Source organism: Triturus cristatus, chromosome 3_1 (genome assembly GCF_964204655.1).
Source record: "Triturus cristatus chromosome 3_1, aTriCri1.1, whole genome shotgun sequence".
In the NCBI taxonomy this organism is placed as follows: domain Eukaryota; kingdom Metazoa; phylum Chordata; class Amphibia; order Caudata; family Salamandridae; genus Triturus; species Triturus cristatus.
This window is the reverse complement of record NC_140583.1, coordinates 516,361,264-516,379,496: the sequence shown is the minus strand read 5'-3', so window position 1 is coordinate 516,379,496 and position 18,233 is coordinate 516,361,264. Positions and strand designations below refer to the sequence as shown.

Below are 18,233 nucleotides of genomic sequence, written 5' to 3'. Positions count from 1 at the left end.
GATCTCTCTAATTGTCTTGTTCCCCATCTTGGTGGAGAATCTAAAAATGGCCTCTATTGACAGTAAATTTTAGTTTTCATATTTTTTTCCTGCTGCCCCAATGTCCTTTGTATGTAAAATGTATGCCAAAGTACGTAAAAGTGTGGGTTTCAGCTATCGGTTCCCCCTTGACATGGTGTTTTCTAGTTTTTGGTTTCCCTTTCCCACATACCATTGTAAACTTTTTTTAAGATTTAACTTTAAATCTTCTTCCATGTACTCAGAGAAATTTTCAGTTGGGCACTGAAGGCCATTTGCAGTTGTGGACCACTGGACCGCATAATCTGCGTTCAATAATACAGCGATTGAGAGTTTGCCAACTTCAGGAGCATCAACATTCAACTTTTGCAATGATTCATCAACCCTGTTTACATAGAGGGAAAACAACAACAGAGCATGGACACAGCCTTGCTAATACCACGTGTGACCCTAAAACATGGTGTAAACTCACCTCTTAATAATTTTGCATGAATAACCAATTCAGACACATTTGTTAAATCTACAGAACATACGTGGAGGTGACCGCTCCTAAAAAGGGTGTATTTACTAACAATAAAGTCAAGGTTAACACAGTGCTCTATAGTCCCTACCTCTCTTTTAAACACTTAGTGGGATTCTGTAAGCATCAAATTATCATTCAACCAATTGTCTAGCCTTTCCAAAAGGACTCTGCCCATCAGTTTGGAGGTTGAATCAAGAAGGGCTATGAGGTGATAGCATCTTGTGTCCCCCCTGTCTCCCTTCTTGAAGATCAAAACGATGACACTTCCTGTCCAGGTTGCGGGCAAAACTCCACCAGCTGATGCATTACACACCCTTAACAAGATTGGTGCCCAAAAGTGGATATCCAATTTAAAGGTATCTATGGGTACCCATCTGGACCAGGTGGCCTCCCATTAGCACATTTCTATAGAGCAACCGTTATCTCATCTAGGGAAAAGGACATCGAGTTTGGGCAACCTATCATTAGCAGTTTTTTATCATGAGCAAGTAAACTACTATTTTTGGAGTTAAATATCTCACCAAATTGACTCAGCCAATCTGATGGTTGCACCACAGTATCTACCTTAACAGAGGTTTTATCTTTACAAAAGTGGTATTTATTGTTTTCCAAAATAGTGTTGCATCCCGTGTATCTGCTGCCTGTACTAGTTTACCTCAGGCTTCCTCCTGTATCACTTTTCTTCTATTTTTTAAGGCCTGTTTATAAGAATTCCTTAAAGTTGTAATCATTTCACTATTTCTAGGATTGTCTGTCAGATCTTTTTTGAGGTTTCAATTTGCTTTTGTGCACTGGTGGTCAAACCAGCTAGAACTTTTCCTAAAGTACTTCTTATCGCTAGTTTTTAGCTTTCATACAATTGCAGCTGCAATGCTAAAAAAGGCCTTACTAATATGTGAGTTAGTGGAATTTCCCTCCATACACTTTTTAATGTCTCATGTCTATGTTTCATATGCAAGTTTATCAAGATAGGATGATGGATTAACATCCAACAATGTAATGCTTATGCCATTATTACCTTGAGTTTCAATATCTGTGTCTAAGCAGACCCCCTCCTGATAAATTGTCATGAGCCTAAGAGTAAAAAATAATGGATGGTGATCACTAAATGGGCTTTCAACAACTTCAACTTTTTCTATCAATCCTAAGCCAGTTTCAGACACCGAAATCTGATCAGTAATCAAACAATATCTATGACCTTCATACGTTGGGGCAACAACATTTCCTTCTGCACAAGATTGCTCCAAGATCTCTAACTTATACATGTACATTATCTCATTAATTGCCTCACCTTAAAGGAGAGGAGGAAAGTGAGGTTGGACTTCCCTATATTCATCCCCATATCCACACGTTTTCCCTTCTAGAACATCACATTTTCTACAGTTGAAATCCCCAGCCCATACATATACACAGTAATGTTTATTGTAAATATATCTAACTCCTTTTATAGAGCCATGACAGTCTGGTTTCTTGTATTATCAAAAATGTTATTATAGAAATTAATTAACAATATGCTCAACTTTTCAGTGGTTTGGAACCATAATAACTGGAAAAATCGATGACTTGGTATACATTTTTTTACGAGTTTATGGGGATTCAATAGAAATCAGGGTGGCTAAACCTCCTGTTGCCTTTCCATTTTGTGGAGGGATTGCTGGTGTTATAACAGAAGAATACACCTCAATGTAAAAAGCCTCTGTATGCCAAGTTTCTTTTAAGGTAACTAAATGGCAGTTTTTACCCAATTTAGCCGAGCTTCATCCTTCATCCAAGTTCTAATCCTAGCTATGATCCATGTTGTAATAGTCAGATTTTTAATCAGCAGGGTCTTTTCTTTGGCAATCAAGGGACTGGTTATATTTACTGAGTGTGTTTTCGTACTCAACTTTTTGTTACTTTCTTGTGGTGCTCTCTTGTGCAGTCAGTCCAGTTCACTACATCTTCTGAGTGGTGCAAATCTATTTAATGTTGATAATTGTGTGTACCAATCTGTATGTGGGTGTCCTGTGCTAGTATTGGGAGGTTTTTCAGCACCTGATTTCTAAAAGGACCAGAGTGGTATTTCAACAATAAAACACCTGACCGGTTCTCTATCATCCTTTGCCTGTGGTAGAACTCTCTGAACAATAGTTCAACCATCAATGGTGGAGCAGAAATTTACAACACAATAACCTTGGCACAGTTTCCTCGAAAAGCCAACCCATTTTTCTCTTCTTATCATAGTAATTTCCTTGTTAAGAAGATTTATACTACAATTACTATTATTTGCGAACCAATGAAGAACAATTTTTTTCAAGTTCCCCCATGATCCGGTGACCTTACATGCCAGCTTTGGTACATCTTTCCTAACAACTGTGCATGGCGTTGCCTGAGGTAATAGTTGCAAAGAGTCTTGAGCATAAGTCATAGGTCTAAAGGTTGTGACTTCCATATCGCCATTAGTTTTACTGATGATATTTGTACCGACAAGCTTGGATGTTCTTATACACGCAGTGTATCTGTTATAGGCTACTCCACTTGAAGAATGTTCAATGAGCTCCGTATTGACCAGTTCAAAAGCATGATTTGTGCCAGAAACCTTAACAGGGAATGTTAGATCTTCAACCATTTTCCAGAGTGGTTCAACATCTTTCTTAACCATTTCTAATTTCAGACATAACTCTCCTTTCAGTAGCATCTATTTTTCAAGTAACTTTTTGAAGAAACCCTCTAGATTTGTAAAGTTATTTGGCGCTGATTTGTTATCCATCCCGTGCTTTTACATGTCTTGTTTTGGGATTAACCAGTTTATCCTGAATATTGGGTCTAAATGATAATGCTTCTGTTGGCTGCTTGCTTTCCTTGGCAGGAGGGGAGATCAGTTTGGTGCTATGTTTCAGGACAGATATCTCTAATGAAGATGTCAATTAGAAAGTCAGGTGAACCCTGGGACCGTGAGACCCACCAAGGCAGAGCACAAACAGCACCAACTTTCCTGCGTTCTTGATTGAAGATGTATAGTTCGTAATCAACATTTGGCATTGGATTCAACTTGAGATTCAACACTTCTTTCATCTGACAATATATAACTTCTTCCTCAGATTGCCAGACCACCATAGAGACCCATTCAGGGGGGAACCACATGTGCCCCCCTATCTGTACCCCCAAAAGCAAAACATTCCAGCACGGCAAGGATGTGGATGTCAATGCTGTGCTGTAACTTTTTTGCTGTTCCCATTGCCGTGCCTGTTTTCCAGGTACCGCCATGGGAATAGCAAAGAAAAGCCGACCGTATTACGAGTTGCACATTTGCGGTCGGAAAACACGCGTTTGGCTCGTGGTCGGAGCCATTCCGAGCGAGATCGGAATCGGCCCCTAAGACTACAAATTGAGAATTTATTGGGGGTTGAAGGATGCAAGCACAATACTCAACTCCATTAGGAAAGCAGATCATCATTTATTGGATCATGTATCAAAAGCTAGAATGGACATTCAGGGAATGGACTAATTAAGTAATGTTACAAATATTGGAGTCGTTTATTCACAAATTCTATAAAACTGTTGGAACTTTTTAATAGTAATTACATGTTTAATGTGGGAAGTGTTTGGTTATCAGTTGAAAATATCTCCGCACGAGTTTACAGTAAAACAGGGTTGTTAATTCTATTTTCACTAAATATAATTTAATACATCGGAACAGACAACTTGATTAATAATCCTGAAAAAAGAATAGATCTAAAAGATCTAACCAAAGGAGCCTGTTATAACACTAACTATCCTGATACTTAAATTTCCTCAAGGTAGGTTCTGAAAAGGCATATATTTTGACCTATATTCTATATATGAAAGCCATATATTTGTATTGTGTTGAACTCAGAGATCTCAGAGTCTCTCATTGAATAGGATAGCCACCGGATTAACACACTGTGAAAAAGTACAGTTATTGGGGTGACCTAAAGGGCCAGATTCTAAATGTTTGTTTTTCAGTCTGCTCTAGCACACAATGGGGAACACATTTTTCTCAAAGTGCACTGCCAGTGTTTAGTTCTTTTTGCACACAGAAACTTGATCCATGCACATAATCTTGATTTGAGGGAAATGCATTCAACACACGGGACAGGGCATTCCTCACTTTCAAATGATGTGGCAATAGCTTAACCCAGCACATATCCCATTTTCTGGAGCAGTCTGTGAAGCAGCAGGGCTACTGTACAGGATTACACAAGGGTGAAAGTCTATCCAAATGTACTGAGGGAACATTTCAGGAGCCCTGTAGTCCACTGCTCCAGTAACATATAGATGCAAAGCATTCAGATACATTCATTATTATCAATAGTATTGATGTCCTTAGATCCTTTAAGGACTGTACAAAGCAATTTTCTTCCTGCCAGATTGTGGAACCAAAATATTGATTTTTAATATCAACGCACATATATACCAATATTGACTTGCACTATATCATCAAGGAACATTCCATGAAGAAGACTCACTTGTTCCTTTAGTCATTCGCCTGGAAATCTCAACCAGAATCCTGGAGTAACAGAAGATCATGATGAGAAGAGGCAGGAGGAAAAGGCAGACGAAGCTCACCATGTTGTAGCCGGTCTCTTGCCAATGTTCCTGGAAACTGCCTCTGGTAGTGCACTGTGTGAAGTTTTGTGGAGCGGTAATTGTGACAGTGTGAAACAGGAACAGCTAATGAAAGGAAACCAAGAGTAAATGTAAATCAGCTGCAAAATAACTAGTTTTACCCACTTTTTTAAGGCGAATTGCCCACGAAAGTGACTATTTCACACATGCAAGTTTACTCTTGTACTTTTAAAGAAATGTACTACTTTTGGCTATCCACCATTTACAATCGTAAAGTTATAAAAAACCGTACATTTGCATGTCTTTACCTACTGAAATTGAGTGCAAGTTACCACAGCCAAAAAGGAGCCATAGGACGTTCAGCACCACATGTGGCCTGCCACCCATACTGCACCACTCTTGCAAACAAATAATGGAGGCAGAAGTTTGAAGCAGAATCCCTTTAGAAATAATGTTAAATTAAAATGTTATTACGTTTTTTGAGAAAAATGTATACAAATGAAATTGAATGTTAAAAAATAATTTATATTTTAAAAATAAATATTATTTCATGTTAAAATACTTTTTAATTTAAAAACAAATGAAACTTTAATTTAAAACAATAAATATTTAACATGTAATTTTTATTTAATTTTTGTAATAATTATTTAAAACATAGGGTAATAGTGTAGAGCTACCACGGGGTGGACCCCACCACATAGTAAATTATAGCAAAAACTATAAAAGTTTAGAAAAATATTTCAATGAAATATATTAATGATTAACAATTTTTTATATTTACTCTAAATGTTGAAAAGGGTAAAAATGGGGTTTGTTTAAATGAATACACCGCAAGGCATTTCTTTATGTGATCAAGGTCTTGTTGACCGAAATGCGTTATGACATGGAGATGTGAGAGGAAATAAATTTACACTGCATACCTAGAGGAGTTTGTGGTCATTTGTTCAGTTCGGTGAGCGGAAGGGCGCCTGTTTGAATTATATATATATATATATTCACTTAGTAAATCGCTGCAGCCCAAGCCTACTTTGTAACGGAGAGCTCGCGGTGGGGAAGTGATCCCCAATATCTCCAGTCTTTGGGGAAATCTTCCATTTTGGTCTCTGCACAAATAATAAACACGCTTCATAAAGACTGGAGCCTCTGTGTGTATTTCTTGAGATTTGATTCAGAGATCAAATCGGAAGATTTCCGCAAATATTAAATAAATAAATAAAACATATATATATATATATATATATATATATATATATACACACACATACAAATCTATAAAATTAATTACAAATTATTACAATTGATGTATAGAAATGATGACAAGTAATTCCATTATATTTTACTCAAATTAAAGTTATAAATGTAAAAAAGGTTATTAAAATATGTTAAATGCCAACAAAAATTATTTTTATTTTTAGCTTTTTGCCATCAAATTAAATTCATTGATGCCTTTACTGAGTTGTAATAATGTAACCTAAATTAACATTATTTCCTTTGGGGTTTCATTTTAAGCCTTACCAACACTCACTTTTATGAGAACGGTGTTGCTGTATTAGTGGTTGGCCATGATTTTCTCCTGCTCTAACCCAGCACTGCCAAGTGTCACATATCTCATGTTGCGCTAAAACATTTTGAGTCACCGTGCTGCATTACAGCAAGTAAAAATCTTACTTAAAATCTGAGTGTATTACCTGTTTTCATGCTTTGTAGAATGCACTATTTCATAAGGTTACATTGACACAAAGCAGGCAGCACATAGCAGCCAGTGGTTCACCTTGATTGGACTGTGTTTTGATTACATTACTGATGCAGGCTGACCTGCCTACTTCCCCGGGCACTAATTGGTCAGTACCAGTACGCACGTGCTTGCAGGCGTATGGCCTCCCCAATACAACAAATGTTTAGTGCTGCCAGGCGGCCTGTGCTGTCTTGGTGGAGTTGAGGGAAGTTCAGCAGTCAAGCAATTTAAGCAATCCTCGTGTAGACAGACTGTCACTGTCACTGAAAGGCTCCGGTCGGGCATGCAGGATTTCAATTTCAAATTCCTGACGCAGCCAGCCCAGGCCATCAGGAATTATTGCTGCCTTCTCCTGCTCGTGCAGAGAGGAACGTCAGAACCTTCTAGGTCACTGTGTCAGTCTGCCTTCTCAGGACTGGAACTGTCCCCTGTCTCCAGCACATCATAGCAGTGTCCACAGTCAGAGCACCTGTCTAGAGTGTGCAAATGACTCTGCAGAATGCAGCTATAGCGACCAGGAGTTATTTTCCCAGCACTGTCAGTGACTCCGTTGGTAAGTGAAAGAGAATGTGGAGTTTAATTTTCCTGCTCGACAGAGATCGGAGATTGGTCCAATGCAAGTTGTGACTCACCAGTAGCGCAGACTGCTCTAGAGAACATGAAACATGCATATAACAGAACCTAATGTTGCTAAAAGGGGTTAGTTTGGGTACAAATGCATTCTTATTAGTAAAGCCAACCCCAACTACTTTGGTACATTTTAAATCCCGAGTTTGTGCTTTTCCAGACCTCTTAAAATATACTGTTTGCTAGTATGGCTGACATGTGATTCCCACACCTTGCAATCCTCATTGTTTTTTGTAACATTTCCTAAACTGATTTACACATATGATTCATTTTCTGTGCAATGTGTCTGTAATGTGGTGCTCTGACACCCTGCACTGGTATGAATAGCACTATTAAACAAATGAAATGTTTGTGAGAGAGGGACTATGGAGGGATGAGTGGCAATGTTGTAAAGTGGTTGTAATGGACTCCATGAAAAAGGAGGTAATAGGGTGCCAAAAAAGATTATTGCCCTGGCCACCACCTGCTGGCCCTGAGAGAGAGTCAGTAATCTCTCACTGTGCTGTTTGAGACTGATAGTTTTGCTCAGTTGGGTAGGTTTTGTAATCGATCTTGACTGTATGTATGGACTTCAGTATTAAATTGCTTGTTTTATAATGCAAGTGACAATTTGTGACATCTAGTAAGTATTTTTTTGTATTTAACTGTTGGGTGCTTGCATATGTGCAAAAAACATTAATAAAGTACTGTTTCTGAAAGATAGGTTTACTGTTTAATATCACAGTTACACAATTGTTTAACTGTATGATCAGCTTACAAGAGCACTAGTCTAGTGTCCTTCCATTTCAGGTGCTTTGCAGCAGTTTCGAGATCTCCTTACAGTTTCTTGTTGCTCAAACAGGTGCAATTTCTGATATTTATATGTTTCTCTCATCTACATTGTTTGATTTTGCTTGCGATTAAGTGTCACTCATAGTCAATGAATGTTACTCATAATTACACTGAAATTCTGAAACTGTCATATATAAGCAATCTGATACCTTGGCAGCTATGTCTAAGCTGGAGTACATCTACTATTGTTTTGGGTTGTTTTTTGCTGTAGTAGCTTTAAAAGTGCAGTTTGTGACCAGCAATGGGCTTACTCTTTAATGGGTGGATGCATGCTCCTCCCCTGGCTCCTCACTAGGCCTCCGTAAACCCCTCCTTGCTCCTTCCTTAACCCATCCCTTTCAGTCATAAATATTACCCAATTTACAGCCACTCCTTTGCCCTCCCACTTTTACTACAAAAATGTATACTTATGTGTGTTGAGCATCTGCAGTCAAGGCAGAGGTCTCTGCAAAGAGAAACATAGGGAAAGAGATGGCGAGACTTTTGCATGTAGGTTTGTGAGTCGCATTTTGCAGTAGTATTACTAAATATGTTACAAAATGATGTTTTTGAGTAGCCTACCATGATGTTCTGAGGAACTGGTGTTAAACATTAACATCAACATTATGAATTTTCAGTTTCAGCTGATGTTGTTGGCCCCTCCGGGTAATAGTTTAAAGAAAATGTATTCAATCACTTCAAAAATATCACCTCTATCAAAACCATACCATATTGTTAGACCTGTCAGCGTTAGAGTGGTCTTCTCCTAAATGTTTTGCATCTCCTCCTCAGTTTTGTTGGACATAATTTTGTTGGCCTAAAGACTCTGTGCCTTTATCACTGCTAACCAGTGCTAAATTGCTTGTGCTCACTCCCCTAAAACATGGTTAAAAAGGTTTATTTATAAGTGGCATATTTAATTTACTTATAAGTCCCTTGTACAGTGGTATACCATATACCTACAGCCTGTAAATGAAATGATATCAGTGTGCCTGCAGCACCTATTGTTCCACCCACTTAAGTAGCACTGTAAAACCTAACCCAGGACTGCCATTGCAGTCTGAAGGCAGTTTTAAACTGCCATGTTGACTTGATATTAAAACCTCCCTTTCCATGCCTGAAACTTCCCCTATATTACATATAAGTCAATGTAAAATGAGGATCAATGTAACCACTAGTTAGCCCATAGATCAGTGTGTGGTGTAATTAGAACTTTGGACATGTCCTTTTACGATTTACATGCTATAGTAGTGAAAAACCCCGCAAAAAATAAATTCACATCTGTGAGGCCATTCCTCTCCTATTGGATAACATTGGAGATTCCGTATTACATTTTAATAAGCTGTAATTTCCATTTGGGAGCAGGTGGCTATATCCTATTTGGTGTCGATGAATTTGTAATGATAAACCTTCTTTCATTGTAATGTCGGAAAATTCATCACAATTTTGAAAATGCCGCTTTTAGAATGTTGCCATTTAACTGCCCTTAACCCTTTTGTGTCTATAGACTGTCTTGGGATATATGACTGGGTGCAACTGACAGTTAAACTTTGTGAATTCATCCCAGACAGGATCACAGTAGACGGATTAAGTATGTCTGGGTAGGCCATCTGCTGACAGGATGGTGGAGAGGTGGAGCGGAGCACAGACAATTTACAACTGAATAGTGTGTACTCTGCCTTCACACAAAGGGCAAAACAACCCCACATTGTTACTGCAGTCAGCTTGAGATGCTAATCTCACCTTCCAGAAAAAGGGCACCAGGGAATAAAAATGGGACTTCAGCAGGGCCAGACTGGGAACAAAAGTTTTGTCAGACCAGTCCCTGTACGTACGGTGCATAGTGAGCGAGCACAGCGACCAAGCCTGACCACAAAAAGGGGTCTTAGGGGCACTCTCCCCACAAGATTATATTTTTAAAAGGGTGCTTGCTAAAATCCTGCTGACAGGATGGTGGAGAGGTGGAGCAGAGCATAGACCATTTACAACTGAATAGTGTGTACTCTGCCTTCACACAAAGGGCAAAACAACCCCAGATTGTTACTGCAGTCAGCTTGAGATGCTAATCTCACCTTCCAGAAAAAGGGCACCAGGGAATAAAAATGGGACTTCAGCAGGGCCAGACTGGGAACACATATTCTGTCAGACCAGTCCCTGTACGTACAGTGCATAGTGAGCTAGCACAGCGACCGAGCCTGACCACAAAAAGGGGGCTTAGGGGCACTCTCCCCACAAGATTTTTTTTTTTATAAAGGGTGCTTGCTAAAACAAAGTATGGCCTTATAGTGCACCAGACTATCCAGTGATGTCCACAGACATTGGTACAGACAACATCAATAAAAGACAAACTACAGATTTGAGAATCAGACCACAAACAATACAATTCCTCATACAGTAAGGTGGGCACTCACATATGTAGCCTTCCACATAGCTGTGGCATTTGGCCCCATTGTGACACTGATATGGCTGTCACTGGTCCACCTCAGTAGCTGCTTGTGTAACCTTCCATGCAGATGTACTGGTGTGTGCTCCCAACACTAACGTATCAGCATCCATATTCACTAGGACTTTTCACTCTCACCCCTCTCTTGGCAGCTGTCACCATGCAGGACACACTGGTGATGTAACAGTATGGGCCAGTTCATCTCCTAGGACATTCACATTTGATGGAAGTATCGTTTTGCTTGTAGCGACTCCCCATATTGACACAAAGATCTGCAACACCAGTGATCTGCAACACGGGGGATTATGCGCCGGCACTGATCAACTTTAGTGCATCCCTCCAAGGCCCCATCACAGCACCCAGAGTGTCCCTTTTGTTGGCAGACGCGTTGCCCCAGCAGCTATGGGCAGGCCAGAGACACAGGAATCGATCGCTGTCTCTGCCCAATGCTACTTGAGGACAATCCCAGATCCTCAGCTGGATCAGTCCAAGACAGTTTTCCAGGCAGAGGCCTTGGTCCATTTCTGTGTGCTTACGTGTACCAACTGTCATTGGGGTGCTGTTCCCTAATCTAATCGCATTAACTACCAAGTGCTTATTGGTTTCTGGTGCCATTTGATAATTCCTGTGCTTTCATCATAAGCAGATTTGCATCCCATGGCTTAAGTATTTACTCCAGTTACAGATGTGCTCATGGTGGTCTTTGATTTATGTGCTCTACATCTCACCTAACTACTGCATTCTATTACCTGATATTATAACGTATGTGGTTTGATTTTTGCACTGTCAAGATAACAAGTACTATCTTAGGATTGGTATAATATGTACAGTATTTTGGATTTATGTCATTTTGGTCTACGTGTTAGGTACAATATACTATATATTTGTATTTAACTGTGTGTGGAGTCTCTTTTGTGGTGTGTTCATTGTGTTACTTGTGTTAGTGTGTTGCAAAAATGCTTACATATTGCCTCTGGGGATAAGCCTGACTGCTCTGTGGCAAGCTACCAGAGTGTGAGTGCAGAATGTCTTATGTGTGTAACTGACCCTGACTAGAGTGGTGGGTTCTGCCTGTCTTAGGTGCATACTGTAATAAAGCCAAATCCAGAAGGTAGATTATACAAGTAACTTCGGGGCATATCATCAAGGCGGCGCTATAAATTGATCGCTGCTTTTGCGGCAGTTTTCGTCCGAAAAGCGTCGATAATTTTATCGCTTTATCAGCAAGGTCACGCTATCGCGTGAGTCCTTGCCTTAGCGCCCTTTCCCTTAACGCCCAGCTAAACGCCCAGCTTTGCATCTCTAATGAGATGCAAAGTGGGCGTTCCGTCCCAAAATAACTGGAGAAATGTCGCTAACCGACATATCTCCAATTATCAATGGGCACGCCAACAAGCATAGCGATAAGAAAAGTAGCGCTAACCGCAGTTACCGCTACTTTCCTTACGCCTGCTTTCAGGTTGACTTAGCCATTATATCCAATGGAAGGTGGATATAATGGCTAAGTCCGCCCTGCCCTATCAACAAGCTATCGCCAAATGTTGTGCGATTATCGCTCGATTTCCAGCGATACTGGCACATTTGGCAGCTTTCGCCTTGAATTTTATCGCTGTTGAGATAAGCGTTGCTGATAGCACGCTATCTCAGCGATAAAATTCAGCGTTAGCCGGCGATAATTATATCTTAGCGCTTAGTGATAATTAGCGCCGGTTGTTGATGATATGACCCTTCTTTATTAGGAGCACCCCATCCATCAGGTTCAGGGCAACTGACCAAGGTGTTATGATAGATCAGCAGCCTTAGAAATGCAGCATGTTCTACATTCTTTCTTTTGTAAGTGAGCCCAACCAGCACATGTATAAACAAACATTGGTGGAGATAACTTATAATAACAATAGAAATACCACACACCTTTTCCCTTACAGAAATACAAATAAACATATTCAAATAAAACCTGAACAGGAACAAAAGGAAATCACATGTTTTCTTCACCACTGAAGGTCACCACCACTGTTCACAATAAGGTGCGTGCGCACGCACGCGCACCTCTCTTCCTGTGAGCGCGCACACACAGGACATCCCGCGAGACAGTTCGCGCCACCGCTTTAAAATGCGAGCGGCGCGAAAAGCACTTCCTTGACGAGGTTTTGCCAGCGTGAGTGAGGACTCAGGAATGCAGGTAAGGCTTTCAAGTACACGCTGTGTTTTTAAACTTGCTCTACTCTTTTGTTAGTAAAGCGTGGTACAGGGAAGACTGTTGGCTTTTGTTTAAGTATGCATGTTAATCGCAGCTCGTGAAGGGGCTGTGATTAACATGAATACTTAAACAAAAGCCTAGAGCCTTCCCCGCACCGCGCTTTACCAGTGGTTAGTTTGTAAAATAATAAGTGCCGGGGCCCAAAAGTACTCCAAAATCGGTCGCCTCCCCTATTCTGCCTTTCTCTCCTGATCTTGGTCAAAGTATGAAATGTAAAAAACATAAGTCCCGGTGCCAAAAATGAATGCTGGTTGAAAACACCTGCAACCACGGGCTCAAATAAAGCACTTCTTCAATCTTTCCTGTGTATGTGGCTGCATAGACATGGGTCAAGTCAAGTCAAGTCATAAAATTTGTATAGCGCACTACATACCCAGAGGGTTTCAAGGCGCTTAGGAAGGGGAGGAGGATTATTTGTCAAATATCCACGTTTTAAGCTGCTTTCTGAACGCTAGGTGGTTCTGGGTGAGGCGAAGGTAAGCGGGGAGTGAGTTCCATGTTTTAGCAGCCAGGTATGAGAAGGATCTGCCTCCCATGGTGGTCCTGTTGATGCGGGGTACAGTGGCGAGGGCTTGGCTGGAAGAACGAAGTTGGCGGGAGGGGGTGTAGAAGGACATTCGAGAGTTGAGGCAATCTGGTCCGATGTCGTAGAGTGCTTTGTGTGCGTGGGTAAGCAGTCGGAAAGTGATTCTCTTATTGACGGGTAGCCAGTGGAGGTCTTTAAGGTGATCAGAGATGTGTTCGTTGCGTGGGATGTCTAATATGAGCCTGGCTGAGGCGTTTTGGATTCGTTGGAGTTTCTTCTGGAGTTTAGCGGTGGTACCTGCGTAGAGGGTGTTTCCGTAGTCCAGTCGGCTCGTGACCAGAGCGTGGGTGACTGTTTTCCTTGTTTCGGAGGGGATCCAGCGAAATGTTTTTCTGAGCATGCGAAGAATGTTGAAGCAGGAAGAGGATACGGCGCTGACTTGTCTGTTCATTGAGAGTGAAGAATCCAGGATGACTCCAAGGTTCCGTGCGTGGTCTGTCGGGATGGGTGCTTTTCCGAGGGCTTCCGGCCACCAGGAGTCGTCCCAAGCGGAGGGGGATGTGCCTAAGATGAGGACTTCTGTTTTGTCTGAGTTCAGTTTCAGACGGCTTTGTTTCATCCATTCGGCAACTTCTTTCATTCCTTCGTGTAGGTTTGTTTTGGCGGTGCTGGGATCATTGGTGAGGGAAAGGATCAGTTGAGTGTCATCCGCGTAAGAGATGATGTTGAGGTTGTGTTGGCGTGCGATGGCCGCGAGGGGGCTCATGTATACGTTGAAGAGGGTGGGACTGAGTGAGGATCCTTGAGGTACGCCGCAGATGACTTCAGAGGCCTCGGACTTGAATGGAGGAAGGCGGACTCTCTGGGTTCTTCCGGTGAGGAACGAGGTGATCCATTCAAGTGCTTTTCCTTGAATTCCGATGTTATTGAGGCGTTGTAGAAGGGTGCTGTGGCAGACTGTGTCGAATGCTGCAGAGAGGTCGAGGAGGATGAGGGCGACTGTGTCTCCATTGTCCAGTAGAGTTCGAATGTCGTCTGTTGCTGCGATGAGGGCGGTCTCAGTGCTGTGTTTTGCTCGGAAGCCAGATTGTGAGGGGTCGAGGGATTTGTTGGCTTCGAGGAAGGCGGCGAGCTGGTTGTTGACGGCTTTCTCGATGACTTTGGCTGGGAATGGAAGAAGTGAGATGGGGCGGTAATTTTTGAGTTCGGTGGGGTCCGCTGTTGGTTTTTTCAGAAGGGCGGTGAGTTCAGCGTGTTTCCAGTCTTCTGGGAAGGTAGCGGAGTTGAAGGAGAAGTTGATGACGTCTCGGAGGTGCGGTGCTATGACGGAGTCTGCTTTGTTGAAGATGTGGTGAGGGCATGGGTCTGTGGGGGATCCTGAGTGGATGGAATTCATCAGGCGGGTGGTGTCCTCAGTGGAGATTGGGTTCCAGGCGTTAAGGGTGTTCACGGGGGGAAGATGTTCAGCAGATGGTAGGGTGGGTTGGTTTCCGGGATGGTTGTCAAAGCTGTTGTGGATGTCTGCAATCTTGTTGTGGAAAAAAGAGGCTAGGGAGTCGCAGAGGGTTTGAGAGGGGGTGATGTCGTTGGCGTTGGCCGAGGGATTGGAAAATTCCTTGACGATGTTGAAAAGTTCCTTGCTGTTGTGGGCGTTGTTGTCAAGTCGATCCTTGAATGCTGTTTTCTTGGCTTTTCGGATCAGTTGGTGGTGAGTGCGGGTGGCGCTTTTGAAGGCGTCCTTGGTGCTGGTGGTTGGGTCTTTTTTCCAGGCCTTTTCAAGGGAGCGGCAGAGTTTCTTGGACTTCTTGAGATCATCGTTGAACCATGAGGTTTTCTTGCTGCCAGGTTTGCTTTGACGTTTTTTCAGTGGAGCTAAGGTGTCGGCGGTGTTGGATAACCATAGGGTGAGGTTGGCGGCGGCTTCGTTGGCGTTAGATGAGAGGGCTGGGGAGTTTCGAAGAAGCGATGCGGAGATTTGGTCTGTGGTGATTTTGTTCCAGTTTCTTTGCAGGGTAGGTTGGGAGTGGTTGATGGGTTTCGGCTTGTTGTAGGAGAAGTGAACGCAGCTGTGGTCGGTCCATAGGAGCTCCGTAGTGTGGCTGAAGGAGACATGATTGCTGGAAGTGAAGATGGGGTCGAGTGTGTGACCTGCGATGTGGGTGGGGGAAGTGACTAGTTGTTTAAGTCCGAGGTTGGCGAGGTTGTCCACGAGGGTGGCGGTGTTGTGGTTGTTTATCTTTTCAAGGTGAAAGTTGAGGTCTCCCAGAAGGATGTAGTCTTTGGAGGGGAGCGCGTGAGGGGTGATGAAGTCCGTGATGTCTTCACTGAATTTTGCGCGGGGTCCTGGTGGTCTGTAGAGGAGAGTGCCTCTGAGTGTTGTTTTGGGGTCGATGTGGATCTGGAAGTGAAGGTGTTCTGAGTTGGCGAGGTTGGCATCAGAGCTGGTTGAGATGCGGATTGTTTTCTTATGGACGATAGCGATTCCTCCTCCTGTGTGGCTGGTACGGTCTTTGCGAGTGATCTTATAATTTTCAGGGATGGCAATGGTGATGTCTGGTGCGGAGGAAGCGTTCATCCATGTTTCCGTTAGGAAGGCGATGTCTGGAGAAATGGTGTCTAGTAGATTCCATAGGTCAATGGCGTGTCTGTGGACCGAGCGGGTGTTGAGAAGGATGCATTGTAGGTGGTTGGGGTCGGGAGTCTGTGGTGTGGTCGTAGCGGAGATGTTGTCGGTGCCGCTGAATTTGCAGGAGTAGCAGGAGAAAGGTCCATGGGTGTGTCCGGGAGCAGCTTGGACGCAGTTGGGGATGCGACCGGGGTTAAGGGCTAGGAGGGTGGCGGCATCGTAGGTAATGCGGGAGGGCTGGGCAGCGCGAGGGACAGGGGGTATGGTGCTGGGCGCGGTCCAGGCGCGGACGGGCGTAGACGGGCTTACCTTTGGCGCACCTTCGGCGCGGGTTGGGCGCGGTCGCTGCGCGTGAACGCTGCGCGCAAGTGCGACTGTCATATATGGATACTGGGAAGGGGAGGGGCGAGGGGGTGGTCAGCTGGGAGGCGGGAGCGGGGAGGGGCTGAGGTCAGGGAGGTTAAACAACAACAACACCAGTGCGATTAAAATGGCCGCAATCGGAATAGCTTCGAGTGCAAGCGCACCTTGGCAGCTAAGCGCTATGGAGAGTTACTTGGCACTAGAAAGCTACAGTGTAGCAATGCGACGCCGTCGAGCGCGAGCAGATAGAAATAAAAGCAAATCCAAATTAGGTAGGGCAGTCTAGCGCTACGATCTGTGGGCAGGTTAAGTGGCAAAGCAGTCAAGCGCTACAATCAGGTTTAAATGCAATTAATCTGCGCAGGTAAAATGCAATAAGTTGTGCAAGCAAGGCAGGAAGCACTTATCGGTCTGGCGGTAAGGGCAGCAGGGAGCAGCGTTGGGAGCGACCTCTTCTGCGAGGAGCAGGGCGGTCACAGCGTTCGGGCGGAAGGGAGAGGAGTGCAGTATCCGTGGGAGGGGGTGGTCAGCTGGGAGGCGGGAGCGGGGAGGGGCTGAGGTCAGGGAGGTTAAACAACAACAACACCAGTGCGATTAAAATGGCCGCAATCGGAATAGCTTCGAGTGCAAGCGCACCTTGGCAGCTAAGCGCTATGGAGAGTTACTTGGCACTAGAAAGCTACAGTGTAGCAATGCGACGCCGTCGAGCGCGAGCAGATAGAAATAAAAGCAAATCCAAATTAGGTAGGGCAGTCTAGCGCTACGATCTGTGGGCAGGTTAAGTGGCAAAGCAGTCAAGCGCTACAATCAGGTTTAAATGCAATTAATCTGCGCAGGTAAAATGCAATAAGTTGTGCAAGCAAGGCAGGAAGCACTTATCGGTCTGGCGGTAAGGGCAGCAGGGAGCAGCGTTGGGAGCTCAGCATGACTCCTGTAGGGAACTATTCAGGTATGGGTCTGCGTACTTTCTAATGTAGAACCCTGTGCTCCCGGGCACAGACCACAGGCATCCCTTCTGTGCTATGCTAGAGTAGTGCCTGCATAGACAAGGCTTTATAGCTCAGGGGAGCACCTGTTCCTGTGGAGAGCTGTCTGGGTAGGGGCTGCTTACTACATAGTGTAGAATCCTGTGCTTCCTGACACAGACTGCAGGGCACCTCTCCCGTGTGCCCAGGTGAAGAGATGTATGCAGATATCCTTCTGTGCTGTGCCAGGCTGTCTCTTTCCCGGCTGTCCTGTGTACATGGCTGCACAGACAGCGAGGCTCCAGTCCCTGTGCAGAAAGCTGTATGAGCAAGTATAAAGACATTGTGGACTGTGTCTACAGAACGTGTTGTCTGTGAGGGGGGTATGGTCTATAAGTGAGGCTCAATTCATCCTGAAATGGGCTAAATGAGGTTAATTGTACGGCCAGGCCTGTGTTCTTTTTAAACATTTTTGTTGCTGATATTGAATGGTTTTAAAGAATTGCTAAATTGAATACCTGACTATCGCTGACTTACAAGCGAGGCAGGAGCAGGCTGCTACCAGCTGTCACGAGAGCCAATCACAGTACTGGCGGGGTGGAGCTTAGGCTGCTACCGGCTATTTTATGCCGATCGCAGCGCCAAAGGCAAGCCCGTCTGCGCTCATCCGCGACAGTTCGCGATCTGGGGCCTGTCACTATGCCCAAAATAAAATTAATTACAGCGCCACTGAGTTAATAGCGCTGAATAAACAACCCACCACACTTGAAC

The 18,233-nt window shown here is 43.5% G+C and overlaps 1 protein-coding gene across 1 annotated transcript in view; it reads right to left on the bottom strand.

Annotated features, from left to right (window-relative positions):
* The window catches only part of LOC146860516 (gonadotropin-releasing hormone II receptor-like), a 316,761-nt gene that overhangs the window by 22,551 nt on the left and 275,977 nt on the right, over positions 1–18,233 (bottom strand). The window contains exon 4 of the mRNA XM_085646353.1: positions 5,011–5,215. Within this exon, the coding sequence (XP_085502479.1) occupies positions 5,011–5,215 (205 nt within the window). The remainder of the gene's footprint in view (positions 1–5,010; positions 5,216–18,233) is intronic.